Source organism: Myotis brandtii, unplaced genomic scaffold, assembly GCF_000412655.1.
Source record: "Myotis brandtii unplaced genomic scaffold, ASM41265v1 scaffold929, whole genome shotgun sequence".
Classification (NCBI taxonomy): domain Eukaryota; kingdom Metazoa; phylum Chordata; class Mammalia; order Chiroptera; family Vespertilionidae; genus Myotis; species Myotis brandtii.
In genome coordinates, this window is record NW_005371832.1 from 1,655,842 (window position 1) to 1,675,045 (window position 19,204).

General features: G+C 39.2%; 1 protein-coding gene across 9 annotated transcripts in view; it reads right to left on the reverse strand.

Annotated features, from left to right (window-relative positions):
* Positions 1-1,121: 1,121 nt before the first annotated feature.
* The window catches only part of NFYA (nuclear transcription factor Y, alpha), a 29,098-nt gene continuing 11,015 nt past the window's right edge, over positions 1,122-19,204 (reverse strand). For 7 of the 9 annotated variants that reach the window (XM_005885825.2, XM_005885823.2, XM_014533001.1 and 4 more), the window contains 7 exons: positions 17,318-17,464; positions 12,436-12,567; positions 11,910-12,015; positions 10,298-10,464; positions 8,449-8,622; positions 7,149-7,250; positions 1,122-3,672 (listed from right to left, as the gene is read on the reverse strand). In XM_005885825.2, the coding sequence (XP_005885887.1) occupies positions 3,619-3,672; positions 7,149-7,250; positions 8,449-8,622; positions 10,298-10,464; positions 11,910-12,015; positions 12,436-12,567; positions 17,318-17,464 (882 nt within the window). In that variant the 3' untranslated portion in view covers positions 1,122-3,618. The remainder of the gene's footprint in view (positions 3,673-7,148; positions 7,251-8,448; positions 8,623-10,297; positions 10,465-11,909; positions 12,016-12,435; positions 12,568-17,317; positions 17,465-19,204) is intronic. The other 2 variants (XM_005885826.2, XM_005885827.2) reach the window with 1 other exon arrangement.

The following is a 19,204-nucleotide window of genomic DNA, read 5'->3' on the forward strand; positions in this document are numbered from 1 at the left end:
CTCTCCCGGTCGCCGGTCGCCATGACGGCGGCGGGGTTGCCCGCCGACCTACCGGAAACAGGGCCCCCCGAGTAGCAGCCAATTAGCGTGGCGGTCCTGGCGGGGCCCTCCCACCAACCAATCAGTGTGGGCTTTCTTGCGGCACCGCCCCACCTGCCTCCGGCTGCCGCTGCCTTTGCTCTGGGTTCCGGGGCGGAAGGCGGGGCTGCTAAGAGCAGGACTTTCAGAGCCGCAATACCCTCGTGTTTTCATGAAATATGGTAGTGAAGATGCTTCTACCACAAAGAAGATCTGGGGTAAATATAGTAGTGGTCTTTGCGTCATATCACGGGTAGAAACGGGTCATCTCTGAATTTCTAAGGACAAGTTCCTTAGGCATTTGGCTAAAGCAAACTCAGGATGGTTTTTAAACTAAACAGTTACACTAAGGTTATTTTACTCTTGGCCCAATACAAAGAGTAAATTGTTAGGGGAGAGATTCTTCTATTTCTGTGGTCTGCCAGGATTGGTCAATCCGGTCTCCCATGGGAGGGCTCCCAGTGGCTGTTATTCTCTTAATTCCTGACTTCGGTATGATAATGACATACTTAAGTTTCCAATCTGTTGCTCAGATTCCAAGAGAACACAAAGCAGTACAAACTATGAGTAACGTGGATTTTTAACAATCAGAAAAGTATTTTTGTCTTTCCTGCAGAAATAAAAATCTAAACATTTTCATTTTCACTATAGTTCTACAACACCTAATAAATCAATGCCATTTTGGTGGGTTAATTTTACTCAAGGTATTCTTTGCATTTTGATAACACTTCCAGTAAGACCAAATTATTTTCACTATAGTTCTACAACACCTAATAAATCAACGCCATTTTGGTGGGTTAATTTTACTCAAGGTATTCTTCTTTGCATTTTGATAACACTTCCAGTAAGACCAAATATATGATCAGCCCACAGATGACAGAAAATACCTGTCAGCAGAGTGGGAAGGCCAAAAGGGAAGGAAAAGAGATTAAAGGAAGGAGCTAGGTAAGAGGCCTGGACACTACATGTCTTGTGTCTACAGAGATCAATTTCAACATTATAAACAACCTAGAACCCAGGGGATGTAGACTTCTCAAAATTCAAATCACTTTCTCATAAATTTATTTTTAAAAATAACAATTGCAATGACATCAATGATCAGATCACCTGTACTCCCCCTACTGCTGAGGGGAAAATATATATAATTGAGTCCCAAAGGAAAATCAAGACATTATTATCAGGCACTCAATAGCCAAAAATGTTGTTGGTCCAGTGATATAGACACTGACATGTTCAATGTACCAATACAATTAAAATATATACAATTATCCTGCAAAAAAAAAGCATTCATGAAGTGAAGTAACTATTAAGCCAATTATTCACTCATCCATTCACTCTATATCTAAAAGTCATCACTACAGTCAAAATGAAAAATGAATAGAAGAACTTCTAGCAACAAATAAAGAAAAAAATCCAAACCTTAATCCACCTCACCCCCACTTTGTGGGTTATTATGATATGCTAAAAATGACCACAATAAAAGGGCCATGAATTAGCTGAAATGCAATGACAATAATGACAACTGAAGCATTAAATTTCAAGGAAAACTCAAATGCATGAAAAAATTCCGCAACAATGAGATTGGAATTACTATGTACAAACTTACAGACACAAATAAATAGCATTTTAGAACTATTGGCTTAAGTACTAGAAATTAGGTCTGAGGAATCTCTTTCTGAACTCTGCATCTTAAAGATTCCTAAACAAACCAAGGGCTATAAATTTCTCATTGTTTTTAGTAATCTGTCATTTGACAAATTTGGGGATTACTGGATAAATTAACATCTAAAACTCATGTAATGAGCCAGAAGTTTCTAGTGAGTCTACCAAAGAATAAGTCTCCATTCCTGACATCTGGAAGCCAGGAGATGATTCTGTTTCAGGAATTAGAAATATATTTCATTTCCTGTTTTCTTTGCATAGCTCTGTACCTCTATTTAGACCATTACAATGCTTATGATGTTTTCTTTAGAGAGTGAAATACTTTTTATCTCTTAATACAATTAGAGTAAAATATAAAAAGAGCCAATCTTTACTCTTGGTTATTAAGTCAAAAAGAATTAAGTTTTCCTTCTTTGTTTCCAGAGTAGGCAGAAATTCTTCTGAAGTATCACCTTACTTCTACCAGGGTTCAACATCTAGAAAAGAAATGAGACACAACCCATTCTGGGAACTGTGGCCCAATTCCTTACACTACAGGCATCTCTAGTTCCAGTCTGTAATTTGTCCCCAAAATGTAGATGCAAAGTGAAAACCTTCCTGCAAAGGCATATGGAGAAAGGGGGAAGCAAATGGAAGCTGGCACCAATGAGTCAGCTGCCATGGGAAACATGAGAATGTCCGTTTTCTGGGTCCAGCACAAAGCACTTGCAGGAGTGAAGCCAACATCCACGTTAAGTTCTAGGAGGTAACCTGGAGAATGTCCAGGACAGCTTGATTGAACAGTGCTTTCCAGAAAGTGTCAAAGACCAAATCTGAGACTTCTCTCTTTCGGTTGTTAAAAGATTATAGTGTAAATGTAAATTAGTCTCTTCATCTTAATGATCCATCCCAGGCATCCATCAACTGAAGAATCATGCTATATGACAACACATGGGTATATTACCTCTCTCTCTTCTTCTAGACTGAAACACACACAAACCCTTCTATTTTCCAAATGCTGTCACCAAGCCTATGATTGAAAATCTCTAGTTTGCCTCTCTGTTTAGGAGTTACTACAAATGTCCTCAGCACTTCAGCATAGTTGTATTGTTTTGTTCTCTACTTAGGAAAGGAAGTTTCAAGGTCCAATACCTTCTAAATTGTCTTACAAGTAGCCATAGTAAGAACTATGGTCCAGATGACCTGTCAACAGATGGACAAGCAGACCACAACTGGCCAAAATGAAAAAAGATTCAGCAATTATTTTTAGTGCTTGATTCTTTTATCATTCTATCCCCAGAATTAGCTTTTTCTTGGCTTGGAGTCCAAAAATACCAACCTATCATCTGCGCAGACAGAGATTCTTATTATTACCACAGATTAGATGAATGTATCTCAGAGAATTTATTATTTCCATGAGATTGAACTTCCATGCCTGGAAGTCATCTCTCAATACAGTGTTCATTCACTTAGCCTGAGATGGTGTTTAGATTCCATGGGAAGGAGTGGGCTTCAGCTTCCCGGATTGTAGTTTAGCTTGAGAAGGTTGTTCTCCCCTGCTCAGACGGCTGGCTGGCTTCACCAGTCAACATCTAAGTGCTGTGTGTGGTACTGTTGGGCTGGCATGAGTCCTTCGCATCATCCTAGTCCATGAAACGTCAATGTCATCAACAGTCTAAAATAGGTCCTGACTGAAAGGGTGAGACAAAGCCTTGCAACTTCAATTTGCCAGACACCGCTGCAATTATAATACCAAGCCACTTTGAAAAACTAAGTGGGTTTCTGTCCTGTAGAAAAGGGCAGAATGTGATCATCAGTGTCCCATCGGAAGAAGTGATCAATTTCCTGGAACAGTGGTGAGGAACATGACCTTGATCATCTCCATCACATGGCCTGGGGTTAGGATACTCGGATGATCTGTGTCATTGCTTCTTCATCTGCTTGGTTTGGATCCTAGAGACAAAGAAAGCATAATAATGATTAAAGTACTTTGCAAAAGCAACAGGAACTGTGGCTCTCACTACTTTATCACCAAGGACATAGATACAACTTTGCCAAGAAAACCAAAGGTCTGCTTGCAATTCTGCATAAATGGATTAAAATGCAGCTCCATTTGGAAATGAGACAATAAACCTTATTCTTAAAAGGATTAAAAATCTGATCTGGCCTGCCACTCCATTACTGAACACTCCAGAGTTGATAGCACACCTATGTTGTGCTCTACCTTTACTGTTTAAGGGTCCTTAGAGGTGGCTAAGAGAAAGACCAAGAAAAGCCATGTCATACTATGTCTATATTAAAATATATTTTTACTAGAGGCCCGGTGCATGAATTTGTGCATGGGTGGGGTCCCTCTGGGTGGCCTGCAGGGATTGGGCCGAAACCCACAGCCCAACGCCGCCTGCAACTCCTCCCTGCCGCTCCCACTCATCCCGACGACCCCACTGTGCCTGCTGCAGGCTTGCACCCAATCAGTCCAGCACTTGCCAGCCATGCGCTCACCAATGACCCCTGCGTCTGGCACCCTCCCAAGGGGAGTAGCCTGGGGGATCGGGCTGAAACCGGCTCTCCGACATCCCTCAAGGGGTGCGGGATTGTGAGAGGGCATAGGCCAGACTGAGGGAATCCACAGGTGCACGATCGGGCTGGGGAGGGACCGCGGGAGGGCTCCAGGGTGTGTCTGGCCCATCTTGCTCAGTCCTGATCAACAGCAAGCTAACCTACCAGTTGGAGCATCTGCCCCCTGATGGTCAGTGTATGTCATAGCGACTGGTCGACCAGTTGACTGTTTGCCCCCTGGTGGTCAGTGCACATCATAGTGAGCAGTTGGGGATCCTTAGCATATCATTAGCATATTACTTTAAAAAAAAATCTATTTTATTGATTTCTTTTTACAGAGAGGAAGGGAGAGGGATAGAGAGTTAGAAACATCTATGAGAGAGAAACATCCATCAGCTGCCTCCTGCACAGCCCCTACTGGCGATGTGTCCTCAACCAAGGTACATGCCCTTGACCGGAATCGAACCTGGGCCCCTTCAGTCCGCAGGCCGATGCTCAACCCACTGAGCCAAACTGGTTAGGGCGCATATTACGTTTTGATTGGTTGTTCAGTTGTTCTGCAGTTTGGTCTATTTGCATATTACCATTTTATTATATAGGACTGATTTCAGAGAGAGGAGAGAGATAGGAACATCAATGATGAAGTAGATTGCCTGACTCCTGCATGCCCCACAATGGGGATCGAACCCACAGCCCGGGCATGTGCCCTGACTGGGAATCAAACCGTGACCTCCTGGTTCATAGGTCGAGACTCAACCACTGAGCCATGCCAGTCAGACATGCTGGCTGTGTGTGTGTGTGTGTGTGTGTGTGTGTGTGTGTGTGTGTGTATACATATATACTTTTTGGTCATTATTTTCTGATCATTATATTTAAATGCTGAGCACTTAGCAGAGCTAAGTGACATTGGGATTTATTTACTTTGACGCACTTTGTTAAAAGGTTACAGTGTACCTAGAAGTTACAGATAAACCTGATTCCCAGATGGGTATAAGTGATTTGCTTGGACTAGAATCAGTAAGTTACTCAGGAACCCAGCAAGAACTAACTCCCAGGTCTCTGGTACCCATTTAATATTCTTTCCACTAAACTCTGCCTGCTGCCTCTCACTTAAAACATGCAGTGTTAAGACAAGATTTGTCTGTGGAAGCTTTCTGCAATACTCATAGTAACCACCTTCAGTTCTTTCACACCAAGGCAGTGAAGTCTCAATTAGCATGATCCAAGGATAAGCTGAATGATTTCTGAAGGTGGTAGGCCTGGAGCTTGGTCTTGATCAATGAGTGAGAATACTAATAGCATTTACTGAGCTCTCACCATGCACCAGGCTAATGTGACTTACCGCATGACATTCTCACAACATTCTTGTGAAGTATCAATAGCACCCCATTTTACAGGTGAAGAAAACTGAGGCTAAAAGAGGCTAAGTAAACTGACTGAGGTCATATTGTTAGCACACAGAATTAGGAGAGTTCCTTGAGTGAAAAGCTTTACAAATTGGCTATATTGAAGACAAAGGTCCTAATCAGAAGACAGAACAATGCTATAGCAAGAGCATAAAAACCAAGGAGTAGGAGGAAATGAAGCCAGAGGTAGGCAGGAGGAGCTAGATCATTCAGGACCTTGTTGGCCAAGGTAAGCACTTTAGATTTTAGTCTTAAGTGTAAATGAGAAAGGGCAGGGTAGAAGGAATTTAAGCAAGATGGTGATGTGATGTGATATATATTTAAAAATATCACACTAAAATGTGGCTAATGGACCAGAGCAGCACAAGAATGGAACAAGGGAGACCAGTTGGCAGCTGTTATATTAACAGAACCAAAAGAGAGGGGATTAGACTAGGCTTACATTTGGGAGGGAAAAAAGTAAACTGGCTCAGATTATATTTTAGAGCTAAAATCAAGAGTTGGATAATTCTAGTAACTGGATGGATGGACATGTTGAGATGAGTGGTTGAGGCATTAAAAAAAAAAGAGTTCTACTTTAGATATATTGACTCAGAAATGTCAATACAATAAAATCAGTAGAATTAGATGTAAGAACCAGTACAATATAGTAGTTATGGAATTGTACTGCTTGGGTTTGAAATTCAGTTGTACCATTTTATTAAGTACTAGTGTCACGGTGCACGGATTTGTGCACATTGAAAGGAAATTAATTAGAAGAAATATTTTAATATCACTATTTGTGTCTTGCTAATGAAAAGAAAAAAGGGTTCTATCAAGTCTCCTATCTACCTACTCCAGGACTTCTGAGGATCAAATGAGATGAAGCATGGGAAAACACTTCACAAACATTTGGTTGAACTGTAAAATGTTTGCACCTGGCTATAAAGCAAGTTGTGTTCCTGGGTGAAGAAACTCTAAGGAGGCTAGTCACTAGGGAGAGGAAGCTGGGCGTTGCTATGTGACGTCATTACCCGGCACCCACAATGACCATTTCCAGGCTGGGCTGTGGGCCGCATTTTGCACTATGGGATCTTCGCAGCGTTGGCTGCGATTTGGTGGGCTGTTGCTCCAGTGTGGTGCTAGGGCCTGTGTTACACTTGGGGGAAGCTGAGTGTTGGTTTGTAGGTACCAGATCCACGGTACTGTTTATTTTTAAATAGCCAGTGCATGCCATGGCAGCTCCTGTGTTGGGCATCTGCCCCCTAATGGTCAGTGCGCGTCATACCTACTGGTCGGACAGACACTTAACTATATATATATTACACCTTAGGCAAACTATTTAACCTGTCTAAACCTTTGATTCAACTGTAAAATGCTTACCTCCTAGAGCTTTAGGTTGCTGTAAATATTCAGTTGGGGGAAAAAGCTTAGACAATGCAAAAGATTCCACCTGAGAAAATACAAAGTAAGAAGTCTTCTTACCTGCATATGAGGACTATCCTTTTCTTTTGGAGAGAAAAATCGCCCACCTTCACCACGCTTCCGTGCCATGGCATGACGGTGCCGAGACTCATGCAGATATTTCTAAAACCAGAAATCAAAGCCACCAGAGGCACTTAGGACTTTGAATTATGGAGAAAGCTTTGGAGAAAACACTAGATAGCTAACCATATATAACTACCATAAGAAGTAAATGCTAAACGAATATAATAAAAAAGACTCCCCTCCCCAAAGGTATCCCATAGATAACTACCTATCTCTTAATATATATATATCCTCTCTTTTGCTTTAATAACAGACCAAATTTTTGTTGGGCAAATGGCTGCTTAGTAAAAACACTGCATTTCCTTGCCTTATTTGCAGGTAACTGGCCATGTAATTAAATTTTTGCTAAGGAGCCTGGCCGGTGTGGCTCAGCGTCGACCTATATGAACCAGGAGGTCACAGTTCAATTCTTGGTCAGGGCACATGCCCATTTTGCAGGCTCAATCCCCAGTGTGGGGTGTGCAGGAGGCAGCTGATCAATGATTCTCTCTCATCATTGATGTTTCTATCTCTCTCCACCTCCCTTCCTCTATGAAGTAAAAAAAAAAAAAAAAAAAAAAATAAATTTTTGCTAATGAAATATAAAACTTCCTAAAAGTTTCCTTAAAAGAGAGCTGTCTCTTTTGTTCCATTTGCTCCTAGGCTGGAGCCCAAGCAGCCATCTTGGACTACAAATAGCAAACTGAGAAATTAGAATAAGACAGGAGGAGAATGAGTCTTGAGAACTGTGGAAATGTGCTACCAGCCCAGGACAATTTATCTCTGGGCTTCTTTTATGTAAGAAAAATTTAAAAAAAATAATAATTTAAGCCAGTGTTATTTTTTTGTTTCTGTAGTTGCACCTACATATAGCAAATGATAACTTTTATAAAAAAAAATACCAGCCATCAGCCCAGTCAGTGTGGCTCGGTGGTTGAGCATCGACCTATGAACCAGGTCATGGTTCCATTCCCGGTCAGGGCACATGCCTGAATTGCAGTCTTGATCCCCAGTGTGGGGCATGCAGGAGGCAGCCGATCAATGATTCTCTCTCATCATTGATGTTTCTCTCTCTCCTTCCCTCTTCTTTCCTCTCTGAAATCAATAAAAATATATTAAAAAACAAAAACAAACCAGCTATCTACCTACCTTCAGTTGTTTGGAAGGTACTCAAAACAAACCATATAAAAGGTTTTACTTATTCCTAAAGTAGAACCCTGGTATTCTCTTCCTACATCCTTCCCTATGTTATACATACCCTTCTTTCCTTTGGAATTTTCCCTTCTGCCTCTAGTTTGGCTCGGGCTGCTTTCCTCTTAAGTATGCGGTGATACTGTTTGGCATTCACATAGAGAGGCTCTTCTTCGAGCATCTCTGCCCCAGGTAGAGGGATTCTTTGGATAGCAGGCACAGACCCAGCACCAGGCACCATCTGTGTTGAGAGAAAACCAGTTTATTAAATAGTGACATTAAGTATAGACATAGGAAAGTTTCTTAATCTGTGTTAATCTATTTTCTTCTGAATGCTACACAAGAGTAGCTTTTACAGGGCATTCAGTTAAATGCATTTCCTGGAGAACACTTACACTAAATGCATTTTAAACCAACATTACAAATCTATCAATTGGGGGCCCAGGAGCCACACTTAGAAATAACATAACGTGGTCCAAATTCTTGTCCACGCATGGCTCCATTCTCTAGGAATGTCTGCTGCCATCCAGACAGTAATCATCTATCTATCTATATATATGAAAGGCTAATATGCAAAGTGTCTCCAAAGGAGTTTGACTGGGAGACTGGGAGTTCTATCGCTCGCTATGACGTGCACTGACCACCAGGTGGCGGCATGGAACGAAGGGAGGCCCCAGGTGGCAGCCAGCAGCCGGGGAAGGGAGCCCTGACTGGCAGCTGCAAGGCCCCAATCAGCCCTGATCGCTGGGCCTAGGGACCCTACCCATGCAGTAATTTTGTGCACTGGGCCTCTAGTATGACAATACTGTAGAACAGTTCAATGGAAAATAGGTACAAATTTACCAAGTGCTACTGAATGCCTATAGTTATACAACTAATTTAGTTAACTTACTATATAATTTAATCCTAATTTTTCTAAACAAACAAAATGAAACACTGTACTAAATGTATGATGAAACAAGTCCCCTTTGCTACACTCCCTTCCCAACGTTAACTTTGAATGTCTGTATTGTTTCTTCTGGTAGCTTTCTCTCTCTCTGTGCAGGCTTCTGCTACTCAATTCTTAATTTATCCATTTTAGGTACTATGTACTGACATCATATTTTGACATATGAGGATTTAGCTTTCACATACCATCCAACTTTCCTTCCCTATCTTCTCACTGTATTTATATCACACATTTTTTTGGTTTCTCTTATTATAACCTAATTTTTAGCTTATTTCTTGTTTCATCCACTAGACACAATGTATTTTTCAATTGCCAAAGATCAGCAGCCTAACTCTCCCTTCATTATTTGAATTCTGAATAAGATCACATAAAATCATACATTTAATCTGTTTAATCACTACTATATCTCCAGCACCAAGAATAGTACCTGGCACTAATAGGTCCTCACAATGAATTATGGTTCATTGTAATCTATACTAATAAAAGGGTAATATGCTAATTAGACCAAACATCTTCCAGACGTCCTTCTGGACAAAGCCACAATGGCGGGGGTTAAGGCAGAGGCGGTTAGGGACTATCATATTAGGCCATCAGGGGAGGGCAGTTAGGGGGCGATCAGGCCAGCAGGGGAGCAATTAGGGGGTGATCAGGCCGGCAGGCAGGTGAGCGGTTAGGAGTCAGCAGTCCCGGATTGTGAGAGGAATGTCTGACTGGTCACAGATTGGAGAGGGTGCAGGCAGGGCTGAGGGACCCCTCCACCCCCGTGCACCGGGCCTCTAGTGTTTATTATAAAAGTAGATCTCTGTAAGTGCCTTAAGGATCAATCTCAATGCCAAGAGGTCAACATTATTAACAAGCTTTACGAGAGACATCAAATTGCAAGTTCAAGAATTTTGCAAAGACAGAGAGATATGTAGAAAAAGAAATTACAGATGAGAACAGTGAGCTGAAGAATCAATATTCTTACCATGACCATCCCTCCTGAATTGACCACATTGCCTGCCACTGGTAGTGTCACAGTGACAGTCCCTTGTCCACTGCTGGTTGTATTGGTGTTGGCTCCTGTCTGAACAATCTGTGCTCCTGCCAAACTGGCTGCTGGGATGGTGATCATGCCTGAAACAGGGACTGTAACTTTAAGAAAATAAAACATAAAACAACAAACAGGTACACAGAAAGAAGGGAACACAGTTAGTTCCTCTTCTATCTGGCACACACTCATTCACCCTGGAAAAGCACACTAAACTGAATAAGGGGGGGAAAGCACTCACCCACTCTCTGCCTGGTTTACTATATAAAACCCATGTAATCACAATCTTTGAAACTCTATTAACTTTCTCGGTTATAGCTCTGAATAAATCTATCCTTGAAATGGATACTTTCCTGGGCATTACAATAATAGTTTTCAATAGGTGGCGAGACAGTTTGCAGTCTTCCACTTCTATGGGTCGGTCTGAGTATAGCTATACCCAGTTTTTGTACATATCAACAATCTGCTTCAGGATGGAAATTTTATAAACTTATAAATTGTTCATCCTAAACTGACAAGGAATCAGCCAGTCGCAGGTCCAAAGCTTAAACCAAGCATTCCAAGTCCCCAAACCATCAACACCAGCACCGAGGAGAATGTGTTCACCATTTCCTGAGCTCCTGCCAGTGCTCATCCCAGTTCAGGCCTCTCCTGAGTCATAACAAAGCACACTGTTACCGCATCCACTGGCTCTCACATACTGCTAAGTCTTAATCACAAGTCAAACCTTTAGTCATGGAATCTAACTGAGATGTCCTTTTTGGATTTAACTATCAGACAAATGCTTCCAAAAGCTCTTAAGTTCAGATTGAGCCATCTCCTCCTCTCTGAAATACATTCTCCTCTCAAGCCCTGTTCCTTCTCTACCTTCTGTAGGCATTATGTATTCCTAGAACATTCCTCCATAGGATTCTGCACTATGTTTATTTGTTCACATGTATGTCTCCCTTGTTAGACTAGAGTTTCTTTGAGAAGCTCTTCTTTCTTAGCAAAGTTCTACATACATAACCGGCACATAATAAGTGGTTTTGGAATAAATTAACAAAGAAGTGGCCCTGATAAAAATATACCTAAGCAACAACTCCTATTTCCAATCTTCTATTTAGAAAGTGTTAAGTATAAGATTAAAGCTTATATAATCCTTATGAGCAGTCCTTTTTTAAAAATTATTTTTCAACTACAGTTGACATACATTATTATATTAGTTTCAGGTGTACACCGAGTACTTAGACATCCCCATAAACCTCGATCCCATCTGACACCGTACAGTTATTAGGATATCACTGACTATATTCCCTATGCTGTACTTTACATCCTCATTAGGCTCAATCTTTTAACAACCACTTAGGGATTCCTACAAATGGAACTGATGTTGGTCATGTATTGGTGATAAGGACCTAATAACAATCAATGAAGACATACAGAAAATCTTATTTTTTGTTCAAAAATATGTCATGTAGAGATCACCACAAAATTTCTGAAGCATCATTTGCTCAAGGGATGAAGATGAGTCCTCCAAAAGTAGACGAAAATGAATGGGCATACTTACCTTGCTGGAGAATGGTACCGTCTGCATTAACTGGCTGATAAACGATGGTTTGCCCTTCAGCAGTCTGTGCCACTTGCTGCCCCTGGACAGCAATTTGCTGCTGTGTCTGTAGGAAAGAAATTATAACACAATATAAGAGATTCTAAAATACCACAAAGGGCCATGTAGTCTTTTTCTCTTTTTAAAAATCCTCATCCCAGGATGTGTCTTGATTGATTTTAGAGAGGAAGGGAGAGAGAAACACTGATGTGAAAGAAACATCAATTAGTTGGTTGCCTCCTGTACGCATCCTGGCTGGGGATTGAACCTGAAACCCAGGCATGTGCTCTGATCAGAAATCAAACCTGCAACTTTTTGGTGTACAGGACAGTGCTCTAACCAATGGAGTTACCTGGCCAGGGCTAGTCTTTTTCTTAAAAAAAAAAATGATAGTTTTCTAACTCATTTCTACTACATGTGAAATATATGGCTCAGCTGTCTGACCCTTCTAAATCAGCTGTGCTGTGTTCAGAGCTAGTGGAATTACCTGGGTCTGGCCAGCAGTAACGGCTGTCTGGGGCTGCTGGATGATGATCTGCTGGGTTTGGCCCTGCTGGCCCTGCACCTGCACAGCCTGCCCACCCTGGATCTGGATCTGTCCAGGTGGGACCAACTGTATCTGTGGAAGACAATACAAAGAAAGGTTAGTACCCTGCGGACATTGGTATCTTTTGGTCCTGGAGTATTAGTTATCCACATTCCTCTAGAAAGCGGAAAATGCTGTGAAGAGGAAAAAACAATAAAACAGAAGTCCTCTTCTGCTTTTTTTGTTTGTCTTTTAATCCTCACCCGAAGGATATTTTTCCACTGACTTTTAGAGAGTGGAAGGAAGGGGGAGAGACAGAGAAATATCATCGATTGGTTGCCTCCCACACATGCCCCAACCAAGGCCAAGGGATCAAGCCTGAAACCGAGGTATATGCCCCTGACCAGAATCGAATCTGGGACCCTTCAGTCCTTGAGCCAACGCTCTACCCACTGAGTCAAACCAGTTAGGGACTGCTTGGCTATTATTTGTGAGAGATAATTTGTTTTTCACTTATGAAACAATGGGGAATTCTGACTACTGTCTTGATACTGGGTATTATAGTAACAATGTCAGTTTTTCAACCGAGGTATATGCCCCTGACCAGAATCGAATCCGGGACCCTTCAGTCCTTGAGCCAATGCTCTACCCACTGAGTCAAACCAGTTAGGGACTGCTTGGCTATTATTTGTGAGAGATAATTTGTTTTCCACTTATGAAACAATGGGGAATTCTGACTACTGTCTTGATACTGGGTATTATAGTAACAATGTCAGTTTTTTAAAGATGATAGTGCTGGCACGGTCACATTATTTTTAAAGCATTTTTTACAGATGAAATGACATTTTATATATTCAAAATAATTCTTGAGAGAGTAGGTAAATACAGATGAAACTAGGAAGACTGATTATATGCTGATAAATGTTGAAGATGGGTGTGGTGATTTATCAAAGTTTTCTCTTTTTTGTCTATGTTTGAAGTTTTCTATAAGAAAATGTTGGGGGTGGATATAAGTTATTTCCAACTTTTCCAACTCTAAGCTGGGATTGTATAAAAATGTATAAAAAGTCCTTAAACATACAGAAAAATTGAGACTAACTTATCAGACACACCTGCAGTCAATATTCAGATTTAACAAGTTAGTATTCTGCCATATTTGCTTCATTTAACCTTCCCAACTAAAAGGTAATCACTATATTAAAACTGGTTGATACTCCTTACAGAGCATATTTTATACATGTATATTCATAAAAATATATGGTGCTGCTTTATAAGTTTATAAATTTTATATAAATGACACCATATTGTATCTTTTTACAATTTGCTTTTTTAGTTAACATTGTTTTCAAGATATAGCCAGTTAAAATAGAACTAGTTCATTCGTTTTATTTAGCATGAAGTATCACACTACATAATTATACCACAGTTTATTCATCCATTCTTGTTAACGTTTGGGTTTGGTACTATCCATGGTTTTTGGTGTCTAGTAGGGGTCTTGGAACATATTCCCCACGAATAAGGGGGGGGCTACTCTAGTCAAATCAAATTTTTTAAAATGTCTTTAAGAAATCCTTCTCCACCCCATTGCAAAAAGAAAATTCTCCTGTAAAGAGAATCTAAGGTTTCCCAGTATGCTTTTTTACATTTAGATCTTTAACAAGTATTTTTGTATATAGTATGAGGTAGAGATTTTCTGTATCATTTTTTAATTAAAGTTTAGTTGATATACATTATATTAGCTTCATGTGTACAACATAGTGCACATACAGTGTCACTATAAGTCAGTCTAATAACCATCTGTCACCATAAAGTTATTACAATATTATTGATTATATTTTCTATGTCATACATTACATCCCCAAGACTTATTTTATAACTAGAAGTGTGTACCTCTCAATCCCCTTCACTTTTATCCTTCCCCTGCCACCCTCACCTGTAACAATCATCTCTTGTTCTCTGTATCTATGAGTCTGTTTCTGTTTGTTAGATTCCACATATAACTGAAATTATATATTTGTCCTTCTCTGTCTGACTTACTTCACGTAACATAATACCCTTTAGGTCCATCCACGTTATATATCTATTTCATTTTTAAACAATTTATTCACAGCTATTTTGTACTATTTTTGTTATATAACAACTTCCACTATTCTTGACTCTCTATTCCAGTTCCATTGTCTATATTAAGCCAGGGATCCTAACCTAAAATTGTATGCAAAATGTTCCATTTATCTGGACATCTACACCTTTTCTAAGAAGAGGGCAGAGGATCTCACTGGAATTCTAAAATAGAGGATCCAATATAATAAAGAGTAAGAAGTACTCTTCTAAAAAAGAATTGAAATTTTATGCATCTAAGAAAGGCTATGGGATCTTACCTAGAGCTTTACATATGTTAACAGAAAAGAATTTTCCTAGGATGGTTTGATTCAGGGGTCCTCAAACTACGGCCCGCGGGCCACATGCAAATACAAATATTGTATTTGTTCCCGTTTTGTTTTTTTACTTCAAAATAAGATATGTGCAGTGTGCATAGGAATTTGTTCATAGTTTTTTTTTTGAACTATAGTCCGGCCCTCCAACGGTCTGAGGGACAGTGAACTGGCCCCCTGTTTAAAAAGTTTGAGGACCCCTGGTTTGATTAGTTACATACAGTCCTGCTTGGAGGGAGGAGAATGAAATAACCCTGTCAGAGACTCTTAAAGGTAGCATAGAATTTAGAACTGGAATGAACCCTAGAAATCACCTGATATAAACTGCACTTTCTGATGAGAAAACTGACATACGAAAGCTTGCTTAATGGCAGACCTGGGAATGAAAAGTCAGATCACTGCATGCCCAGCACACTGCTCCTAACACTGTATCACACGGTCTCCATTCAGGAGTGGAAAAGGAGTTGTGGCAAGGGTATGAAGAGGAGGCAATAGAAGGACAGAAATGAAATAGTGTGAAAAAGAGTTAAAGTACACATACTGAAAATATATTTAAAGCCTCATACATTTATTCATGAAGAAATGTGGAAACTATTTTTAATCCTAACTACAACTCTATTGTGGCAAAAATATGCCAATAGTTTTAAAAATGTTCCAATTCCTACGCCAAGCAATTTCCCTACTCCAAAGAAACTACCCTAAGAATTCAACTGAAAATAAAACTATCATGCTCAAATAAATTTATAGTAATCTTACCTATAAAAGCAAAAATAAAATAAAATAAAGTAGGCAGGGCGGAGGTTGGCCGATTGATGTCTCTCTCTCACATCAATGTCTCTCTCTCTCTGTCTTTCTCTGTCCCTCTCTCTCATATTCCCTTCCTCCCTCCCTTCCACTCTCTCTAAAAATCAATGGACAAAATAATCTCAGGTGAAGATTTGAAAGAACAAAACAAAACAAAACAAAAAAACAAAGTAATGTGGAGAAATTAGAAGTCTGATTTATCAAGCAGTGTGATCAGGGCTTTTTTCAACTTGTATTAAATTCCTGCAGAGAAACTAAGACACCAATGAGATCACTTTAACTATTAAAACAAAATCTATATAGTAAAAAATTAATAGTTCTTCCTCATTCCCATTTCCATGCTAACAAACACATATATTACATATGGGTTTGGCTACTAATTACAAAGATAATATCACATAGTGTATGTTTCCCTGCAAATTATTTTTCACCAGAAGTACGTCAGTATTAACCACCATCCTATGTCAACAGTTTATCCTTTTTAACAACATAATATTCCACATATGAATATTGTATGACTTATTCAACCACTTCCTTATTCTTATAAATAGGCATTCAGGTTACAATACAGCTCTTTTGGTAGCACAATGCTGCAATAAATGTATTTGTACATTTCTCCCTATATATCAATGCTTTTCATCCTATAGGATTCTCAAAAGTGGGATAGGTTTACGTATTTAAGAGTAAGATGCCTTCCAAAATGACTTCAGAATTTGAAATTACCTAAGCAATGAGTGTATCCTTTCCTCCACACCCATTGTAGAACTGGATATAATAATTCTTTTTAATTTTTGCCAAATTGATAAAAATCCCTCTACTTTTAATATTTGCATGTAATATCCAGAGTTGCATGTAACAACATCCTACCTACTTCTGTTAATCTCTTCTACATTTTTTGCCCTTTTTACCTTTTTTTCTGTTTTGGAATCAGTCTTTCCAGTGGATTTATCTATTTTATTGATCTCTTTAAGAATCAGCTTTTATTTACCCTTTCTACATTTTTGTTAGTTTTATTCTTCACTAATTTTAACCTACTTTTTGCTCATTTTGTTCTTTTCCTAAGTTCCTATGAGAAATATTATTAATTTATTTTCAATTAAAAAAAAAGGCTATTAAGTTTTGCTCCAAATACAGTGTAAGGTGTGTGTGATGTGTATGGACCGAAATATCTTTTTTTCATTACTTGCTAGATGATTCAAATTATTAATTACACGGAAAGAAATGAAAAGGATAACATTTCTGAGCAAAAACAAGAACCCCCAAAGCAGATTATAAATTTCCTCCCTTACTGACATAAAATGCCAACAAAGCTCACTCAATGAATTACTTTTATAAAACTAGATTCCCATCTCTTCATGTTCTTTACATTGATTCAAAAATCATGCCTAATTAGTCCTTACCAGAGATGTACAATTTCTGTCTAGTTCTGCTTTATCGCTGGTACTACAAAGATGGACTATTGACTAAATGCAAATAGAGGGTAGGAAGCAATTAAATGCAACAATATCAACTGTCAAATAGCTTGTAATAACTATTCTATAAAAACCTCTACTCTGACATTCTGTCTAAACACTTTTTCATAAAGTGTTCACTTTTGCACCACTCACCTGCTGCAAACCCTGGGACCCAGATACAGGTACTTGCATGATGGTTTGACCTTGTCCACCAGGGACAGCCTGGACCATGATGGGTTGGCCAGTTGATGTGATTAACTGGCCTCCACTGACCTGCACCATTAATGGCTGCCCCTGGACCTAGAATGAAATAAAGTAAGTACAATGAAATAACATAAGACACAAAATGGTTTTTACTAAAAGACAATTACTGGAACTATTTTGCTGCCTTGCTAGAGGGGGGAAAGGCAGGAGAGACCCCACGATAATAAGTCTCAAGTCCTATCTTCTTCAAGTATCTTTGGTATTTTTGACTAAAGGCCAAGTTGAATACTTTAAAGTCAGATATAATGGAGTATATCCAGGCTTTGGGAAGTCTCAATAGATATAAGGCATTTATCACCAAATATAGGCTAACTCCATAAGAAGCATTTAAACAAAATGTCAAGACTATTTGCCTTTTTAGACTAATATCCAGGAATGATCTCTAGTGAGGGCTGAAGAGGAGGCAATGAGAAGGGTAGCTAATGGCGGTGATGATGTTTAAATGCAAATTCTAAATAACCTGGAGGGAGTAAATCAAACTACCCAGCAATACAGGAGGCTGGGTAGCAAGCCACTCTGTAATTTTATGTAGAACACCCTTTCTCAAGCATAAATAAAACGTACATATTTTACCCTCTTCACCTTATATTCTGGGAATTCTAGTCTGGTTGTCGTTGAAAAGATCCCACGACTAAAAACTGCCTAGAAATATTTTCTGATTAGTTTGTAGTATCTGCGATGGAATTCCTCGCACTGGGCCCTGCAATACCTGCAGTTATTTTAATTTTAACAGAAGCAATGACAAATATGGAAATTATACAAAGCACTCAAGCATATAAAAAAAATTCCAACTTTGAAGCTCCCATGAATAAACAGAAAACTCTAGAAGGCAGGCCATTATAAATGCTCTGTTGTACCATTTTGAGTCCCAATAAAAAATACCTAGCTAATAGAATGCTTTCTAGAAGCCAAAAAATAAGCCACTTAAAAAGTGAAATGGAGTGAATGTTCAACAGAATAGCTAAAAGTCAAAAACTCATTTTCAGATTCGATCTTTGAGGAATTACTTATAATATTACAAAAGAATATTTGTATGACTAAAATAGTCATTCTTAATGCCAGTGAAAAAATGTTCAAATGAAATTATCAATCAGACCTAGAGGAGTAAATTCGATATTAAACACCCCCTCCCAAGAGTTCCAGAATCTTTAGAAATATTCGAAATCCTAGGTTTTGTGAAACTGCTCATTGAGAAATTCCAGTTTAATATTAAGAAGTTTACAATCTGATTCCCCTGCTTTCTCCTTCCCTTACTTCCCCACCCCAAATCAAATCCCCCGTTACACCAATGTCTGCATATGTTCTAGCAGGAAAAGATTTTTTTCAGAGTATTTATTGCATGAATAACTAAAAGAACTATTTAAAGTTTTCCAAAATAATGAGACCTTTAAGGAATAGTTTCTATCATTTCCATAAACTGTCTCCACTTCTTTTAAATAAAATCTACATATGTAGGGAATACAAGTTTTAAGGCGTAACTATTAATTTTCTAGATCTCTGTCATCTTAACTTCTCCCCTTGTTGACATGCTGTGAGTGCACATAATAAACCATTTGAGACTCCAAGAAGCCCACTTGTATTTACAACATACGAATGATTGCAAGGATACATGCATCAGACAAAAAGCCATACAGTTAAGAGCATGTTACATTCCCATTCCACAAGTGGTTAATGACAATATTATTTCATACATCAGTAAGATGAAGTAAGCATGAAAACATAAATACAAGCTGCTGAACTCTGAGATTTATAGTTTGGGAGAACCTACAAGTTCAT